This window comes from Xiphophorus couchianus, chromosome 4 (assembly GCF_001444195.1).
Source record: "Xiphophorus couchianus chromosome 4, X_couchianus-1.0, whole genome shotgun sequence".
NCBI lineage: Eukaryota > Metazoa > Chordata > Actinopteri > Cyprinodontiformes > Poeciliidae > Xiphophorus > Xiphophorus couchianus.
Genome location: NC_040231.1, coordinates 16,309,882 through 16,329,773, shown reverse-complemented (window position 1 = coordinate 16,329,773; position 19,892 = coordinate 16,309,882). Strand labels below are relative to the sequence as shown.

General features: G+C 37.2%; 1 protein-coding gene and 1 long non-coding RNA gene across 3 annotated transcripts; one reads left to right on the top strand and one right to left on the bottom strand.

Annotated features, from left to right (window-relative positions):
* Positions 1-3,003: 3,003 nt before the first annotated feature.
* LOC114143164 (uncharacterized) lies at positions 3,004-4,962 on the bottom strand. The gene is made up of 2 exons (XR_003595184.1): positions 4,191-4,962; positions 3,004-3,122 (listed from the first exon to the last, which is right to left on the bottom strand). It is a non-coding gene; the product is annotated as an uncharacterized LOC114143164 (long non-coding RNA).
* Positions 3,332-19,822, top strand: znf280d (zinc finger protein 280D). Of its 2 annotated transcripts, XM_028014960.1 has the most exons (19): positions 3,332-3,803; positions 4,007-4,130; positions 7,872-7,999; positions 8,859-9,064; positions 9,151-9,250; positions 9,331-9,540; positions 9,630-9,704; positions 9,805-9,899; positions 10,407-10,597; positions 13,459-13,616; positions 13,709-13,809; positions 13,906-14,052; positions 14,871-15,005; positions 15,086-15,321; positions 16,169-16,309; positions 16,398-16,466; positions 16,545-16,660; positions 16,752-16,785; positions 18,209-19,822. In XM_028014960.1, exons 1-19 carry the CDS (start codon positions 3,587-3,589, stop codon positions 18,585-18,587), a joined length of 2,862 nt encoding a protein of 953 aa, XP_027870761.1. In that variant the 5' UTR covers positions 3,332-3,586; the 3' UTR covers positions 18,588-19,822. The 2 variants fall into 2 exon arrangements, with proteins under 2 accessions (XP_027870761.1, XP_027870762.1); XM_028014961.1 differs by lacking the exons at positions 3,332-3,803; positions 4,007-4,130 and adding an exon at positions 5,109-5,256.
* Positions 19,823-19,892: the final 70 nt, after the last annotated feature.

The following is a 19,892-nucleotide window of genomic DNA, read 5'->3' as shown; positions in this document are numbered from 1 at the left end:
TCCTTTAACACAATGGACCCTACAATACGAGAGAAGATGTTTTTTGTGTGTGAAGTGAAAGAACTTAAGTTGACTTGAGCCACACATTTTTGAAATCCATCAAATCACACAACATTTCTTCTCTCATCATTATTTTTGGGGGGTCTTTATAAATTGAGCTCTTCTCCATTTCTTCATAGTATTTTAACTGCCATGAACAACTTTCTCAACATTTGTATGTGTGGGAATTTTCAAGGTGAAGACGAAACTTATCCACATCAGGCATTGATTTGGTTTAGTTTGTTTTTTTGTTACTGATCTCTGTTTCTGGAAATAACTAAAAAAAAAAATCCTTCTTAAATGTTTCCTGAAATGCCCTGACTTTATCTTACCCTACAGCGCCAAACACATTATTTCTGACACAAATATTTCTAATGCCTTTACTGCATCTATTCCTCAGAAATCTTCTGTATCCAGTGAAAGTGGTGAACTGTATCTTACACTAGCTCTGTAAAAATAAAGTCTAGTGTATCATTGTGATGCAAAAAATGTGAAAAAGAATATTAAGAAAGAGTGATAAAACTAGATATTGTTTAAAAAATGGTTTATTAAAACATTACAATAAAATCATTTGTATCTGACTTTAAATAGTTAACATTTCCCCATAAAACTGTGAAATCTTAAATAATCATGCGACTTTTATCATATGTACATTCAAAACACTTTTTTATACATAAGAACCTTTTGTTTGCAACATGATGACAAAGCGTTCAATAGTTTTTTCTTTATCATTTCTCAGAACAGAAGAACACTTTTTTGCATGAATTTGAGCATAATGCACTAAATGCCAGCAGCTTTTGAAGAACAAAAAGGCTGATTTACAGAGTCAAGATTAAAAAATAAACAAAAAACACCAAAACACACAGATTTAAAGCTTTATCCTTGTTTTTAAATGAAAGTGTGTGAGGGTCCTTTGCTGCGGATTACTAATTCCAGACTGCCACCTGTTGGACAGATCTGTCAAACTTTCCCAGCAGCTACTCTATCAGAAAGTTAACCCACATTTAGAGTTATATATTTTGTATTTTATCACTCCACACTAATCTTCATGTGCAAAATTGAACATTTTAAGAGTTAGAATATACTTTTATAATTATTTTGTAAGCATTATTTGTTTTACTTACCCAGAAAATACTGAAAACACTGCACTGCATTGTATTTTCTGTTATCTGTAAGCACAAAACATGAAATTTAAAATACTTTATATTGTTCTGTACACTTACAATTACCCTGCATTAGTGCTGGTGTCTCCTAATAAACCAAAGTTGACTCTTCAGAGCTGATTTGCTTCTTGAGATTGTTGGAACCTGGTCAAAATACGTCCACTCTCCCTCTGAAACAGCATCTTTCCTTTCCTCGCAAAATGCAAACTAATGCAAAATGAATAGTTAAAATTAAAACTGCACATGCTGAGCTTTTCCAGACTTTTTACAGTCTATACATTAAGATTCAGATGCTCTAGTTTCTACAATGCACCAGATGTTGACTCAGTATTAGTACTTTAGCATAAATCATGGAATAAACTCTTATCCTTAAATGTCTTAGTTAAAAGTATCAGATCAGACATTTTCAATTAAAAAATAAAACAAGATAGCATTTTGAGGCTTGTTCTCTGCATATTAAGTGACATACAGCCGGTTGTAAATCCTGTAAAGGAATGGTTTACTTTCCATCTTTTCATTGGTACTATGTAATTATAATACGCCCAGCTGTACTCTGTAATTATTGCATGGATTAACAAGGATGGACTTGGTTTTTCTTCACTCATATATCATTGGAAGTTTGTGAAGTCTTTTTATGTCCCACAACGTCTTCATTTTATATATTTATTATGAAATGTATCTTTTCCACATTGTACACAGGTACTGTATATACAGATTTTAATCGTTATCAACAACAACATAATACTAATACTAACAATAATAATAATAATGAACATAATTATTCTTATTTTCTCTTCATTCCTCCAGACTCAGTGAAATACAACTTTTATTTAAAATAAAATACAGCATTTACTTTTATTTCTATAAAAGGAATTTGGATCACTGAGCAGTCCAGGCTTCTTATAACATGTAAGAAGCTTCTGGCACTTTCTCTGTTTCAACAGTATCTTAAAACAAGGAGTGTTTTGAAACATACCCATGTTCTGTATATTTCTGTGTGTGGTGACTCAGGTTTAAATCTTGTGAATCTGCTCAAAACGCTTTAGTGGACATTGCTTCACTGTCCCATAAGGTTGTGGATAAATATTTCCAATGCATCCTTTTTTAATCACACTTTGTCCTTCCACTCAACTTTCCATTAACACAGTTGGACATAACACACTGTATACAGTCAGAGGCAATAACGTTTTCTGGCTTACCCTCCTGGTGGAGGGTGTCGGTGCCTTTTTTTTTTTTTGTCAAGTCAGCAGTTTTCCTGTGGCCATTATAAACAATCCTCTGTTAAAATGTGTTGTTGGTGTTATTAAATCTAACTATTTTAGACATAAGATATCATAAGAGTCACAGAAAGAAACATTTCAAAGATATACATTTTATTTTTTAAACAAAAAGTGTATTTCCAAAAGGCCTCTGATGACCAAATTTATTTTTATCTTAAATAAATACTTCCTCTTTTTAAACGTTTTCATGATTTTTGTTGTGTTAATAGCCCCAGATCGTAGTAAGAAGAAATGCAAACTAAAGAGCTATTAAATTAATGTAATAAGCCCCTAAAGCACTATTATAAATTATTCATATTTACATAACTACAGCTCCTAATGTTTACACAGTGGTGGAAAGGAAGAGTCAACTTTCTGTTACAATAGACAGGAGGATGGATTTTATGCAACGTACTGCATTAAAGAGAAATGAAACATTTGTGTAACCAAACAGCAGAACACCTTTATTAGAGAAGATTAATAAATAAAGAGTACATTTAAAAATATGTTATTTTTTGTCTTAGTTTTTCTTAATCTTCTACTTTAACTGTAACAAAAAAAAGAAGTTAGATATTTGTACTTTTTTTGTTTTATGTGCCCTGGAAAGCAAAGGCAGGTGACTCACTAGTAGAGGTGGCAGTGCCTCTTCAACATATATTTACTGCAGTAAAAGTAAAATCAACAAAGTTTTTTCAGATCAATTTCATCCAAATAAAACATACAGTTATGTGAAAATATTTTTTTTAAAGATCAAAATGAAAATAATTCACATAATTACAAAATAAAGTCAAGCAAAAGAAAAAAAAAAGATCAAAACTAATTTCTTCATATGAAACTTCTGAAACTTTAACAAAAACACAGGAGTGAATATCTGGTGATTTTTTTTGTTTAAAACAAACTTGTTCTTCATTCACTGAAGTTACTCAAAGTGGGTAGAGGATCCAGGAATTTTACTCAAGTGAAAGTAGCGATACTTCAAGTAAAAGTAAAAAAAAAGTACAGTCTAGTTAAAATAGTCCTTAAAGTGTTGCTGGGTTGAAGATGACGTAGTACCGACGTCATGCAACGCACATGGGGGTCAGGGAGTAAATGCAGCCAATTGACTTCTGTTAATCCAGCTTCAAAATGCCTGGAGTGTGTGTCGTGTACGGTTGTTTCAACCGATCAAACAGAGAGAAGGACAAACGTTATTTTCGTGTTCCGAAAGTAGTTGGTCACAAAGGAGTTAATTTTAAAGAACTTACCGAAAAAAGACGAGAAGCGTGGATCAACAATCTACGACTAAACGCAAGAGCTGCGCAAAGTATACATGCCAGAGTTTGCAGCGACCACTTTCTAACAGGTGAGGTCCGCATCGTTTAAATTGTGTTTTCAGATATTTTATTGGACAGTTATTTAGAAACACAAACATTCATACGTAAGGTAAGATGCGTTATTTTTACGCCCTAGCTTGGTTGAGACCAGAAAGTGTTTGAGTGCTAATGTTGTTAGCAGCTAGCTTAGGGCTCACATTGGCATTTCACGTCTTACTTTACCACTTTTCAGGTTGTCCGAGCGCAGCAGGTGATGTAGATTCCCAAGACTGGGCCCCCACTGTTCACCTGGGATACCAAAGAATTAACAAGAGGCCACAAACAGAAGCTTCAAAACAGCGGAGGAAAGAGCTAAGGCACGGAAACCTCCCTGCACCTGTTATCATAGACTAGCTACTTAAAAACTCACTACTCACCCGGGCAGAAACAAGTAGACGGCCATTTAATGCGTCTTTAAACTGAAACTAAATAATCCTATCCTTCCAGGCTGTTGAAAGCTTTCATCTGGCTCGTTGAATAATATGAGGTCTGCAGCAGCAGATAGTTACGGGGATCGTTTCGACACCGGGTAAATCCTCAAGATTACATGACAAGTCTTTTTTTTTTACCGAGATAATATGGATCATATCCTAAATATACGCGTATTTGTTCGCGATACCTCGTCTGTGCCAGCCCATTTAGGGCATTAGCGCACTCGCTGTGATCCACTTTGCTCTGTTTTGAACCGGAGAAATCCACTTCCTGAAAAACCATCTGAATTTCGCGCGACATCCGGGTCACGTGTCTACGACCCACCAATTGTTTTTTTTTTTTTTTTTTTACAAGAAGCTACTCAAGTAAATGTAACTAGTTACTGCCTAACTCTGCTCACGAGTATCCTACAGCAGCATTTTATGTATATATTAATTTAATGATTTTTAATGATTTAATTACAAAATGTTTATGCTATTCTCTCTTGGAAACATACTGCGTCCGGCCTCGGCATGGACCCAGCGTTTAAAAGGCTTTAAAATTACTGGTGCCGTCGGGTCTGATATAGTTCGAGATGTGTATGCAGTAATAAAATCGGAGTGTAATTGTTAGCAAACACGTTGTCAGATTGAATTGGAGGCTTCTTGGATTTTATATTCTCACTTTGTAGAAGCTAAATGAGAAATATTAAGACCAAACAGACTAAATGCGTACATAACACAGGCTCTGGAAGTATTTAAAGTCGTATGGAGCAAATTAAAACCCCGCCAGAGGGACTGGGAAGCAGTCTGTTCCCGGGGATGTGATTGGTCCAGACTCCCCGAGCATTTCCGCTGCCTGGGACTAGCTAACCGACCAGCACCAGACCCCCTCCTCTCCTCTGTGTGATGTACAGCGGTAAAAAAAAAAAAAAAAAAAAAGCCAAACTCACCGCTTTTAGGACTCTTACTGACCTGTAGATCGCATGTAGAAAGTTTCGTCTCCTGAACCCAGAAAGTGGGAGTAAAAAAGGTGAGCTGACAAACCAATCCTCTTCAGCAGGTCTTTGTGCCAGATCCCTCCTGCTAATGCTAGCTAGCCAATGCTGCTGTTATGGAGCAACATTAGCTGGTATAGATAATCAACAGCTGTTACGACGTGGCGCGAAGCTGGGTTGTAGAGAAGATTTTAAAATGTAAAAGGGTTTTAATGTCTGCCTTTGTGCTGAAAGCTGAAAGCAGACGCATCAACGTGGAGAACAAAAGCTCTGCAAAAGCCCAACATTAGCATTAGCTTGTCTGCAGAAAGGGCTAGAGGAGCCAGACTGTAGCTTATAATGTCTGCTGCTCGGACTCTTATTTGGATTAAAAAGTGTTAGTAGTAGCTAGGTTGTTTTTGTTAATTCTTGGGGGGTGGGGGATTGTTTTTTTTTTACTCAACATTGATTTCCTACAGTCAAATTACAATGCTTTGTGTTTATTAGCCCTCTGACTGGTCGATATTCATCAGCTTATAATTAATAAATTACTGGTAAAAGAAAGAAAAGCCTTTATAGACAGGTTTTATCCGGGTAGTGCTTTAACGAATTTAATATAAATCAATTTTATTGCCCCTCAGTGGGGATATTCAGGTGTATTCAGCCAAGTCAGAGCATGTAGATTTACACAAAAATGAACAGCTATGTCTTCCTCTTGACAACAGTCCATAGATACTCTAGTATGCTTAGCCAAGACGAGCGGGGTTATTTAAAAATGTGCATAAGAAACAACAGCAGCTTGTTTATAAGAAGTGCAAACAACAACAGTGAAAGTGCTACTTGGAGGAAGGATCTCCTGTAACGCTCATATGTGCACCTAGGATGCAGTAGTTTGTCTTCAGGAGCTTTTCAGATCTGTAACAGCCTAATGTTTGGGGTGGGTGACATTATCAAACAGTGCATTATGTGGAGGGGTCATCCTACAACACAGCTGGCCTTCCTGAGTTGATGATGAATTGATAATGAATACTGTTGACTTTGATTCAAGTTGTTTAAATTTATTCCTGTGGTGTCAGTTCACAACAAAAATCATCCAAAAGAATTGGGGATGCACTGATTTATCGATGTCGATTTCCCTCATTTTGGGAAATCCTTTTATAGGAGAAAAGGAACTAATCCATGTCACACAGAATATTATGACGTCAACCTAATTGTAAAGAGCTATTGAAATTCCATAAAATCAAGTTTAACTGTAATTATATTACTATACTGTTAACTTCAGACTATAATGCCAAGTGGCAAAAAGTTACTCAGTTAAGAAGCCCCACCAATTGCATCGACTTCCTCAGCAAATCCACTTGAGCAAGCATATGGCGACTTGACAGATGATTGCATCAATTTGAGTTAAAAGCAATCTCTCTTTCTGAGCAAACATGTGGCAACAATCCAAAAGACAGACTCCATTTTAACCAGAACAAACCTGCAGTCAGGTAAAGGCAGCTTTCTGCCTTTATGAAGGCAGTTAAACAACCTTCTTTAATTAAGGCTTTATGGTGGACTTTGTTTCCATCCTGAAGTTGGAATTCTTACTTGAAAAGTCAGGGTTCTCAAACAACCCAGGTTTCAAATCCAATATGGCTACCATTTGTTTAAAACCTTATGAAAATTCCAGAAATATACATTTTTATTTCTGCTGTTTGCTCCATTCTGCTCTGAAATCAGGACTCAGACCTGGGAATGTAATGTTGTGTTTGATTGGACCTGAGAATCGGGTTTCTTCCATCATCGTCAAGGTCTGGAAAAATATGGAAAAAGGAAAAAGTTGAGTGTGAAAGATGTTGGATATTTCCAGATGTTTGTTTTTTACACATTTCATTTCTAAATGACAAAAGTTCAGTTGTGATAACTAAAGTCAATAGATTTCACTTCCAAACATAAAAAATGCAGTTTTACTACAGGTCTGTCTCTAGATAGATTGCTCACATGACTCTTGAACTAGGGGAAGATGTAAGTGTTAATGTGTAAAAGTGACCGATTATGCTTCTTTGAACAGCTTAGGTCTATGGAGTCAAAACATTTTCAGCACATTTATTCCTCGTTATGACATAATGAGATTTTAGTCTGCTCAGTTCTGCCTATTTTTAAAACGACTTCTTTTAGAATGAGCTGCCTGTTTTAGGACCTCTTCTCACCTTAGATCCAAATGTTTGAAATGTGAAAATGACTGTGAACAAATGTGCAATAATCCAACCGTCTTTGAACAAACACCTTTTCTGAGTCAACAAACAAAACACTTAGGTTTTTGGGGGGGAGGGTTTCAGCTGCCATTTTGCAGTTCATACAGCAGTAAGACCAGCAGATCGAACATGCTCGAATTCCACTTGGGTTGCTAGGCGAGGGACTGGGGTTTGGCTGGCGTTGCTAGGTAACGGGCTGGGGTTGCTAAGTAACAGTGCAGTGTCAGTTGATTCTGATTTAACAGTTGGGAGGTTTTTGAAACGGCTTCTTCTTCAGACACCAAAACGCATGAACTTGTTGCCAAAAAACAACTGGGTATTTTTTTAATTTTTTTTTTAAGAGCTTAGGCTGTTTTTAGAGAAGCAGTTGAGCCCAAATGAAGTATATAAATGTGAATTTTGTTGTTTTTTAAATTTTTTTATGTCTGTTTCAGGTCCACCATGTCTGAGCTGTTCATGGAGTGTGTAGAGGAGGAGCTGGAACCGTGGCAGAAACAAGTTCCTCAAGTTCATCTCATCGATGATGACGACGACGATGAACCCATCTTCGTTGGAGTTCTCTGTATGTAAAAGTGTATTCTCTATATGCTCAACATTTATCAGTAAATTGAAATATCCTAGATTTTGTGTAAAAGTAATTAAGAAAACTGAAACTCGTATCACAGAGTTATTATACATTTTAAGTGTTTATTTCTGTTATTTTTGATGACTTTGGCTTGTAGCTAATGAAAGCCTAAAATCCAGTTTCACAGTACATTTTAATATTATATAACGTCAATGTGAAAAGGTTTGTAATACTGAAATGCTAGCTTATTAAAAAGTACATTCATGTCCTGCACATTATAAAGACTTGGATGTTTGGTTGCTTTTTCATGAATTATTGCATCAATGTGGCATGGCATGGAGGAGATTAGACTGTGACTAATACTGGCCTTCAGCCCATCTGGATTATTGGTTCTGTTGTCTCTCATCTTACTCTTGACAACAGTCCGTAGATACGCTTGTATGCAAAGGCAAGACGAGTTCAGTGAGTTTATTCATTAATATGCTCTGATGCAGTACTCAGGACTGGCAGAGTCTTTGCAGTTGATTTTTTTCTGTAGCTTACCTTTGTTGACATTCTGCCTGACATGATAGTGCAGGCTTTACCTGGGGAAAAAGCAAAACATTTCTGCATTAAAAATAGTTTGTATTTATTTATTTTTTTAGAAATTAAATGTTCAGTTTTATTTAAAATTAGTAATATTTTAGCTTTTGAATTGAATTGCCTAAACAAATTAGCTTTTGACAATATTCCAATTCATTGAGATGCACCTGTATAGCAGCTCTGAAATTAAATATGAATATGTTTTTGGTGAAAGTTGGAGTTACAGCTTACCTCCTGCAGCAACATGTGATCACCTCTTTGTATTTTCTTACAGCTGGTAACCAGAAGGACAGTAAGCCCAGCCCCGCTCCTCCTCAGAGGACCAGTGCAGGAACACAACAGAAGAAAGTTACTCCACTCCAGGCCCCTGCAGGCCCCTCACCTATAGTGCTGCCACTGAATGTACCTGTGACTACAGTGAAAACCGTATCCCCCTCCCTGACAACAGTGGCTCCTCAACCTGTTATAGTTAATAATCAGGTATTTTCAATTAGATTTATAAGGAGTAATAATCAATAGGACTAAAAAAAATTATATTTCATGTTGATTTTCTTTTCTTCTTTAAGGGATTTATTGTCACTTCTCCACAATTAGCAAACAGCAGTGACCTTATTGCCACTCTTGGAACCCAGTATCCCCCTGGAACATCATTTACAATTGTTCCAGGTAAATCCTGGTTAGCTGTGCTTATTAGCCGATTTGAAAACAACAGGTTACAGCTAATATTTTTTGCTTCCGTTTCTCAGCCCCTCGGCAGCAGGTTTTTCAGCAGGTCTCTTCAGCCATGGGTTTGCCTGGTGTGGTCCACCGGCCTCAGGTTCAGCAGATCAGAAACAACGTGGTGACTTTGGCGAATGTCCAGAGCCCTGCCGCGTATTCAGCTCAGTCTAATCAGCTGCAGCCCCAAAGCTCCAACACGCCGTCCCTTCAAATCGTTACTGGGAAGGACTTGAGTGGTATTTGACTTTATGTGCTGTACAAACTGTACTTTAGCATCAGCTGGAAGTGATTTAGACCACAAATGTTTTTGTTTGACCTCATTCAGATCAGAGCTCAGTCAAGCGGGGATTGATGGCATCGGAGGTTGACAGAGTAGTAAAAAGAGTCAAAATTGACTCTGGTAGGTTTTCACCTCAAAATGAGCATATATTTTATATTTTTTCATTGTTAAAATAGTGCAAATTGTCATTTGTAATATTTCTCACTTTTCTGTGCAAAAGTAACGATCCAAGTGGAAAATGGCGTTTTAAAGAGAACCTGTTCCAAATGTCATGAAGACTTTCCTTCAGAGGAGGCTGTGAACTTTCATATGGTGGTGAGTAAACTGTTGTGAAATCATGCAAGATTCAATCTTGAAGAATAAGGGATTAAATTTCTGTTTGTTTTTAAGTCTATATACAGTTTTCTGGCCGATTACCGATCTTTTAAAAAGCCTAACTCAACGATTCCGATTTTGGCCGATACCAGTTTTTTGTCTGAAATGTTACTTAATATATTAAGAAAGTTGGTGAATTGGCAACAATGGGGTGACTATTGTTAACTGTAAATGTGCAGATATGACCTGGTCAGCAGGTTTGTCAGTAAAACCTCTCACAGGAGAAAAGAGAAGAACAGTGGTTGATTTTTTTAGACCTTTGCCGAGTTTGATACCATCGGTGGATAAGATCGGCTTCAAATTGGCCGATCACCGATCTCCCTTAAGGAAATTGGCACAAATAAATCGGCTGGCCAATAAATCGGTGCACCCTTACTATATGCCCCTTATTACCCTGCGGTACGACAAATCTGCGCTGTGGAGCTAAAGTTTGTCTTTATATTTCAGCGTTGTTGTGCGACTGCAGGAGGTGCAGCTCCGTCAGCTCCGAGCATCACCAGCGCTAACAAACTCATCATGCTAGTCGCAGATTTCTACTATGGAAACTTTGAAGGAGATGCAGAAAAACAGGAGGCACAGAAGACCAACACAACCTTCAAGTGCCAAAGCTGTTTGAAAGTTCTCAAAAACAACATTAGGTAAGTTTGTTGTTTTATAAGTGGGTGTAATTTAATTTATATCCAGAGATCAAATATATGCCATAAATAATTCCAGCTCAGTAATTAACTTCAAAACAAGAAGATATGTTTTGTGTTTTAGTTTTTAGGTTATTATTTTAGTAAACCAATCAGCATGGAATATCTAACCCTTTACTAAAGGTTGTAGAGAAAAATCCACAATAATGTCAGTTAATGTCTAACCATTTCTTATAGTTGGATATAATTAATTATTAACGTTTAAGAAAATGACTACATACCATTTAGAGAAGAAGAATTAATAAAAAACAAACAGTTTTTTCAATATATCGGTAAAAATGGATTACAGATGTTAAAGTTATCAGGAAGAGAATAAAAGCTACAAGATTTTGTGGGTTTTTAATTATTAAATGAAAACGTTTAGGGGTCAAAAAAAGCAATCCAATAATTTAAAAAAGTCATTGGAGATTTAAGCCCACATAAAAACTTAAAATGGTCCTACTGAGCTTTACTCAAAAATAGTCAGCATAGGAAGTAATACATATAAGTAATTTGAATGCCTTGTAACAGTGTGATATTTTTTTTTTTTAGTTTTCCTGTTGTGACTTATTCCTTTAATGAACAAAAGTTTCTCTTGAGAATGTGGTTCCTTGCATGTTTCTGGAATAGGGGTCATCATGTGGCACTGATCAGCCAATTGCGAGTCGATTTTGTTGTTACTATGGCAACATATCAACAGTGTCCTTAATGTGGGTTAGAGAAGCAAAACTGCCCAACTGTAGGCAAAGTTAGAAAAACAGTCGTCATTTTTAGAAACTAAGACTCTTTAAGGGTGAAAGTTTTTTGTTTTTTTTAGATTAATTATATAATCCAGCTGAAATGGAGGGAGAAGCTCGTAGGTGAAAGGTAAATTTTTATAGGTGAACTTTGTGCGGATAAATCTGTTTTTATTCATTTTAGTATCTTGTCTGTGCTTGAAATCACAGTATATTGCTTTTTTGTCTTGTTCATTAACATTTTTGAGCCAAACCTTTTCCATCAGTGAGTGGTTTGTGAAATCTCCATCACACTATGATGAGCTTGTTGTCAAACAGCACCTGAGGACTTTAAGGAATTCTTTGGAAATATATCTGTCTTGCGCAAACGCCGGAACAGTGCTAACTTTCCTCTCAGATAGATGACTGCATCACACCGTTTTCCCTCCTGGGCCTAAAAATGAAAAATGACTTCTAGTTTACTTGGCGTAAAAACTACCCCTTTGATTAAATAACTTTGCTTCAGAACATTGCAAAAAAAAAGCTTCTGTAAGCTGCTTTTAATGGGGAAGCACATTTGTACTGGTACAGCACTCTTCACAGTCGGGGGTCATAGTTCATCCACAAGAAAATTTCTGTTTGGGGAGCTGAGGCTGCAGAATGTTCAGGCTGAAAAATGGGCTGCGCCTTGTCAGGGCAGCGGAGGCAGGTAGCTGCAGAGGTGCTGAAAGCAGCCGTGGAGCACTACATCATTAGGAAGAACAAAAACAGCCCCATATAATTGCTGATATTATAACGCCCATTATACATACTTAGAAAGTGAGTTGTGGGGAGATTTCTTCATTTATCTTAAAACCCCCAAGGATCGGGACTAATGTACACAAGTCATGAATAATTAATTATCTTTCCACATCTTAATGACGTTTATTTTCTTTGAGAAGCTAATATACCAAAAAATGTAATGAAAACCGAATTTTTTTGCGTTTTATTGAACTTGATGTGTTTAGCACAACATATTTGTTCATTGGTTCTTTGAAGTTGTCTTTAATTTTAGTTTTAAATCAAATGTTTATAGGGAACCTATTGAGCGAGCGCTTAAAAAAACCCGACACCCAACCATTTTTTCTTCAATAACTTTATTTTTTTGGTGTCTGGAAATATAGCTGTTTCAAAAACTTCTTGTTAAGTCACATTCTGCACTGCACCGTTACCTAGTAACCCCAGCAAAGCCCAGCCCGTCACCTAGCAGCCCAAGTGGCACTCTATCATGTTTAGTCTGCTGGTTTTAGCGCTGTATTCGATGTATAATGGCTACTGGAAAAGACAAGTGTTTTTGTTGTTGGCTTACTGTTCAGAAACCCCGGTGTTGCATTCTTGTTGGCTGTGCAGGAGGCTCCACTTCTGCTTTTCAAAGATGTGCAGTTCCATAATTGTTTTTAGGCAGATCTCATCAGACTAAATTCTCAGTATCTAAGAACAATTTTGTGTAAAAACAATGTAATGAACATGTTTTGTATATACTTATCCTAACTTGTTCCAGAAGCATAACAGGTCACCTTTAAGCTTCTTTTTACCTCAATGTGTAAAATACATCTCTGTATTTTAAGAACTATATCTTCTCGAGACTCTTATCACTTCCACCTCTTCTTGACGGCAATAAAGAGTTTGTTTAACAGATGGTATGAAGTCAGCTTTAATGCAAATCTTTATGGTTGTTCTTGTTACACCTCCACTTTTGTTCCCACTGACACCAACACCAACGTCAAACTAAAATACAACATAAACTTAAATGAGATGAGTACAATAATGACATAAAAATGTTATAAGACATATAAACATACCTCGCTGGCTGACCCTTCTTTCAAAGTAGAAATGAGGTTATTCAATAAATTCTTTAAACTTAAATAGCTTTTCTACAGCCACTTGCTAAAGTTTCCATATGTCGTGCATCTTTTTTCTGGACTCCCAGCGAACATGCTGGATTCCACTTCCTACTGAAACCTTTCAAAATAAATGTCACAATAACAAAAAATATGCATAATACAAAATAAAACATATAAACTAAAATTATGGAAGTAAAACTCAGGGTGTGTCCGTCTTCCTGTGCAGGTTCATGAACCACATGAAGCACCACCTGGAGCTGGAGAAGCAGAACAGTGAGAGCTGGGAAAGCCACACGACCTGCCACCACTGCTACAGGCAGTACATGACTCCCTTCCAGCTGCAGTGCCACATCGAGAGCGCTCACAGCCCAATTGAATCTTCGAGTAAAAAAACATGATCCAAACATCTCCCCCACCCCAAACTTTTTGATTTAATCTTAGGGCGTTGATTACTTTTGTTGGTGTTCACTTTGCAGCCAACTGCAAGATATGTGAGCTGGCGTTTGAATCGGAGCAGGTGCTCCTGGAGCACATGAAGGCCAACCACAAACCCGGTGAAATGCCTTATGTCTGCCAGGTCTACTGCTTGTCATTATTGTTCAGCTATTGCTTACCTAATGTTTCGTGAAAAGTGGAAACCAGACGCTAACATTGTGTTCAACTGACTCCACAGGTTTGCGATTACAGGTCTTCCTTCTTCTCAGACTTGGAGGCACATTTCCGAAGTGTCCACGAGAATACAAAAGACCTGCTCTGTCCGTTCTGCCTCAAAGTGCTGAGAACGAGTCACATATACATGCAGCACTACATGAAGCATCAGGTACGACACTAATAGAAATTAGCAGCCAAAACATAATAATAGTGGTGGAAATTGATTTAAAATTTTTAATTGACTTAATCACAGGATATGTATTTAATAAATTTAAATGAAAACCATATATTGACAAAATAAGCAACATTTTTAATTCAAAAACTGGTTTTGCTGCTAAATTATTGAATAAATAGACATATGAGCTCAACAACAAAGACATTTATTGCTTAACTTCTTTGAAAACATACGTATTTAGAAATGTGGATTATAAGCATTGGGGATGGCTCATATTCTTATATATGATATTTTAGGCCTGAATAGCTTAACATTGTGATGTCTTTTTAAACGTCCCATAATCAGATGTCTTTTTTTCAATTATTATTCAAAAATGAACCCCAAAATGGGACAAGGTGGAAATAAAGGTCGTCGTCCATGACCTTTGTTTCCAGATGTCGCTTGTGCGACATATTTAAGGCTGTACCAGAGACACAATACAAAGGTTCCTGCTCAGGATTCTATATCTAAAAAAAAAAAGAAAAAGTGATTTACATTTTTAACGCATTTAAATCTTTGAAATACATTTTTTTTTAATTAACCAGTTAAAGTCCTGGCCCTAAATTAATTATATTGGAATAATAAAGGGAACAAATGTTTGGTAGAGGTAAAGATGTGCGTTGAAAAACTTTCTAAAGCCTCCTAAAATGTCTCTTGGAGGTTAAATTATATGTGACGTGAAGCTTCCTCTCTTTCAGACTCTTCTACTGCAGTAACCTTCAGGGTTGTCTAAAAATGGAAATGTTTTACAAATAAACATTGTTATATTTCAGAAAAAAGGGATCCATCGATGTGGAAAATGCAGACTACATTTCCTCACCTACAAGGAAAAAGCAGAGCACCGGACTCACGTCCACAAGACTTTTAGGAAGCCTAAAGCGTTGGAGGGTCTTCCTCCGGGTACAAAGGTCTGAACCGGTCAACGATATTAATTCGAACATTTTATTTTAGTTCAACTGGCTGAATCCATGTTCTGTTGTTGCTGCAGGTTACAATTCGAGCCTCACTGACAGGAAAGGGACCGATAATGCCACACGGCTCCAATCGATCAGCAGTTACTGTGACTCCAGAGCCGATGGGTTTCCCGAACTTCAAAGTCAAGGCTCCAGTAAACCTATCCAGGTCTAAAATAAAAGATCCTAGGATGGGAAAGGCCAAGTCTACTTATAGCAGAAAGCAAGAACGTCGACCTTCCAAGCACAACCTGGCACTCAAGAATCTCAGGTTCGTTAAGGATTCACTGCAAGGTTCTCTAAATTCACAGACAGCTTCAGCTGAAACACACAAGACGGAGCAGGAAACTGAAAAGCTTATATAGTATTTTGTATAATGGTTAAAGAGCTGACCTGAAAGAAGACACTCACACCAACACTCTGAGAATGAAGTAGAAACATGAAGTTCCACATTCCTGGTGCCGGAAGAAAAACAGCGAATGACTGAGGGTCATTGCGCGTAACGGAAACCCTGTAAATTCTAGACACTAACAGGTACCATAGAATTGCACAAAATTCGGTGAGGGACGATTGAGTCCCTGCTCGAAATTCTGTGAAAGAGGTGTACGGAGCCAGAAGCCCATTAAAATGCTGTTTACATCGTTTTAAACTGTGTCATTGTGAGCGTGAGTGGGAATAAAAACAGCAATAGGTATTTTGTTCCATATAACACAGTAGGAGTGTAACAGGTAAACCTTTTATGGATGCAAACTCGACTAAAAACCCACCTGTTTAGAATTGTATTTGAAACGTAATCCGTTACAAATTTATTGATGGAACTTGACTTAATGTCATGTTTTGATTGTTGATTCTGTGTTGCATTGTGTTTCTGTGTTTGATATGATGTAAAGCACTTTGAAATGCCTTGCTGCTGAAATGTGCTATACAAATAGAATCTGATTTGATTCCACATTTTCTTGACAGACAAAATTAATTAGTTGTTGTAGGTTTACCATTATAAAATGGTGTTTATATTTAGATATTTTGGCTAAGATTTAACTTTGCTGACTTCAAACCGGAACATAATCTTAAAAAAATGACTGCCTTTCTCCCTGATATTCTTTGTGCTGCGTTTTCAGTGCCGGTGACGGTTGCTACACATGCATCGAGTGTAACAGCGAGGTCGACGACTTCTTTTCACATTTTCCAATGCTCTCAAACTGTGGCGCATGCACGTACCGAACAGGATGTAAAGTGTCTTTCGGGAATCACATGATAAAGTGAGTAACAAGTCGTTGTTTTTGCCACTTTCCCTTATCGTGACTATCACAAGCAATCTAACTTTGCCTCTTCACCCCCTTTTATTAGATTTCATAGCACCATCAGCAAACAGAGGATTTTAAAAATGGATCGCAGGAAGACTTCACCTGGAATAAAGTAAAAAAGCTTTTTCTTATCTCTAAAGGCAAAAGATCTGAGGCGGAAAGTGACGGAAGATTTCTTGCTTTTGTTCAGATTAACCCTCATCTGTCTCAACTGCGATCTGCTTGTTGATGCGTCCGGCGGAGACCTAATGTCCAAGCATTTAACTGACCAGCCGCATCACACATGTAGAGTCATTCAGGAAAAAGGTTTGTATTTTTAAATTCTGAGGCCTGCTACAAGCTTTCTTATAATTGTGAATAAAGAAGGAAGTGTTTCTTTCTCGGTTTAACTAAACAGACATCAGACCTGAAGACAAAGACCAGGACAAAGTGTGAGTAGAAACTCTTACTGGCATTAAATCTTAAACTAAAGAACTGCTGTTCTACTTAAAGGGACTTACTGGTGGCCTACATAAGCAGCCATTAGCAGTTTTTAATTTACAAATTTAAGAAAAAGTAAGGAAGTTGCTTCATTTAACAGATAAACACAGCCAAACATTACTGATCTGAGTCAGTAATCAAATTATAACATGTTCATCACATCTTTTGCACAAAATCATTCTTGGATAATAAGATTTTAGCTCCTTTCAAAATGAGCTGTTTTAAGGTCTCTTGTCACTTTAAATCAAAATAAATAAGCTGCTGCTGGACACAGCCCCCAACTCACTTTATTCACACTGCAAACAGATGTGCAATTAAACAAATATACATCTTTGAGAAGTATAAGTAGAGCCTTCCACACAACCAACAAGAAAGCAGCAAGTGGTTTCTGAATACTTAGGCTACGTTCACACTGCCGCCCAAAGTGACTCAGTTCCAATTTTTTTTGTCAAATCAGTTTTTTGGTTTTTTTTTTGCTGTGGCCATTCACACTTCCAAATAAGTGCGACCTGTATATGTTCTCCAGTGTGAACTGCAAAAAACCTGAAAGTGTCCTGCATGCGCAGTAGAGGGCCCAATAACGTCACACATAGAGAGCGTGCTCAGTGTTTTACCAACCCCAATAAAAAGAAGTAGTAGTGCTCAGTCAGTGTTTGCGGAAGTAAACATGGATGCTAACGGAGCATAGCTTACACATTTGAAGTTGTTGTCCAACCAGAGCCAGCATCTTAACAACTTAATCCTTATAGTAGTCCCACATGGATGTTGTTTTTCTTCCTGCTTGCATGTAACAGGACGTAGAATAGTGACGTTGAGTATCAATATCGTTCAGGTCGGATGAATGCGACCTGCAGATTGAATTGGATACACATCGGATATTCAAGTGGCATGGGTCGCATTTGGAAAAAATCCGAACTGTGTTGTTCAGACTGTGATAAAAAGATCAGGCACAGGTCGCATTACATCAAATAAAAAGATCAGGCACAGGTCGCATTACGTCTAAAAAGCAAAAATTGGAATTGGGTCACTACAGGCTGCAGTGTGAACGCAGCCTACGTCAGCAGCAAAGTGCATTTGTTTTTTCCAGCAGCCAAACCACTGAGTAAAAACCAACTGGCCAAATGTGCTTTAGTTCCGTTTGGGTTGCTAGGTAACCGTCTAGGTTTGGCTGGGGTTGCTAGGTAACGATGCAGTGCCCTTGAATGTGACTTTAGAATTTTTCCAGACAATAAAAAAACATTACTGCTAAAAATGACTAGATGTTTTCTTTTGTCTTGTTTGTTTTAAGGGCTTGGGTTATTTTTAGTAGTACAGACCCAAATGGAAGAACAAAAATGTGAATTTTAATATCCTTTTCTATTTAATTTGACACAGGCATATCCAGCAGTCAGCAGATGACAAAGAGACGGTGACCCTCTTGTCAACGACAACGGCTTTAGAGCCAGAAGAAACAGACTGGAAACCACCTGATAACGACATATCTCCAAGTGAGACACTTGATGATGCCGACCGGCCTGAATTGGAGCAGAAACTACCAGCAGACGAGCAGGAAAACGACTCGCCAAATCCCAGATCGGAGGAAGGCGTTGAATTAAAACAGCCATCTTCGGAGGCCGCTTCGCCGTCTTCATCAGATGTGCTTCTGATTCCCTCTGAGGAATCTGAGGGTCACACAGAGAGCCTGCACGTCAAGGAGCAGCTGTCCGTCTCAGATGGTTTGCTGGATCCAGTGACTGGAGAAAAAACACCTTAAATTATCCGTCGCTAACGTCAGCAGAAGAAAGCAGATGATTCTCTAAAGATCTGAACGTTGTTTTCAAAGTACGATGACAATATTAATGTTTTTTTTCCTGCTCTGGCTATTCTGGACTTTTGGTTTACCAACAAGAACAATCATTTAAAATATGGTTAAAAGGTTTTTCACCACTTGTCTTTTTAATAAAAAAAAAAAACCCATTAAATGCATCCCTGCTGATTCCAGGATACCGTCTGTTTGCCATTAGACTTGAATGTTTTAGGCTAATTCTGTGTTTCTTAAGTGCTGATGTAGTCTTTGCAGCACATAGGTTAACATCTTTTATGAAACGAGATAATTGTGCGCTTTTTCTTTCTTTTTACCAATGGAAATTTCAATTTTTCAATTGCTTTAATTTTAATGACTTAACTTAAATAGATCTTTAAGATGGTTTTATTTTGAGAAAAAGCTTTTCTGTTAAGCTTGTGCATGTAGTCATCCTCTTGCCATGCATTGAAAAAAATAACACAGTTGGTTTGGGGGATTGCTTTAGCAGTGTGCGAACCTTTGCAGAAAAATCTATTTTTAATTTAGATTTTCTTTTATTTTAATGGTCTGAATTAGGTTTTACTCTAACATCAGTTTTAAACCTGGTTTTAATTTGTAGTTTGGTCATTGTGTGATGGATTTTTTTTAATTTGTGATCTTCCATCAGCTGAAGCAAACTTTCTTTATTAAAATGTTCAATTGTTTACATAAAATTCTTGAGCGTGCGTAGGTTAAAGTATCGCCTTTCGTTCAGTATTGACTGATAGTTTGCAGCACCCCAGACTGACTTTGTATTCTGCACTCTGCTGATTTTCAACCATGAGTTAAATCATGAGCAGAAAATTGTTAAGGATCTCATAGGAAATGTTTCTGGTGCAGCTTTGTGAACGGTGTGGCTCAGACGAGCACAGTGGGAAAATATTTATGTACGTTTTCTGTCTTAACCAGGCTGAAAGTTCCTCTTAAAAAAGATGTTGACACGTTCCCTTCAGAAAAAGGTGAAAATGACAAAAGTAATTTCATTGTTTTTAATTCTTTTTACGTGTAAAAACTACCCTGTAAATACATTTACTTCTATGTATAAATGTTTTGATGATATTCCTGTTATATTCTCTATAAACATCACATTATGCCGGAATCTGCATTGTGGATTATAGCAGCAGTTTCCTGTTTTTTCCCCCTGTAAATAAACATTGAATAGAAGATTTGTGTGTTAATCTTACTTTAAATCAATTGGTATATTACACCTGCAACTTGTTAAACATAGTGAATAAT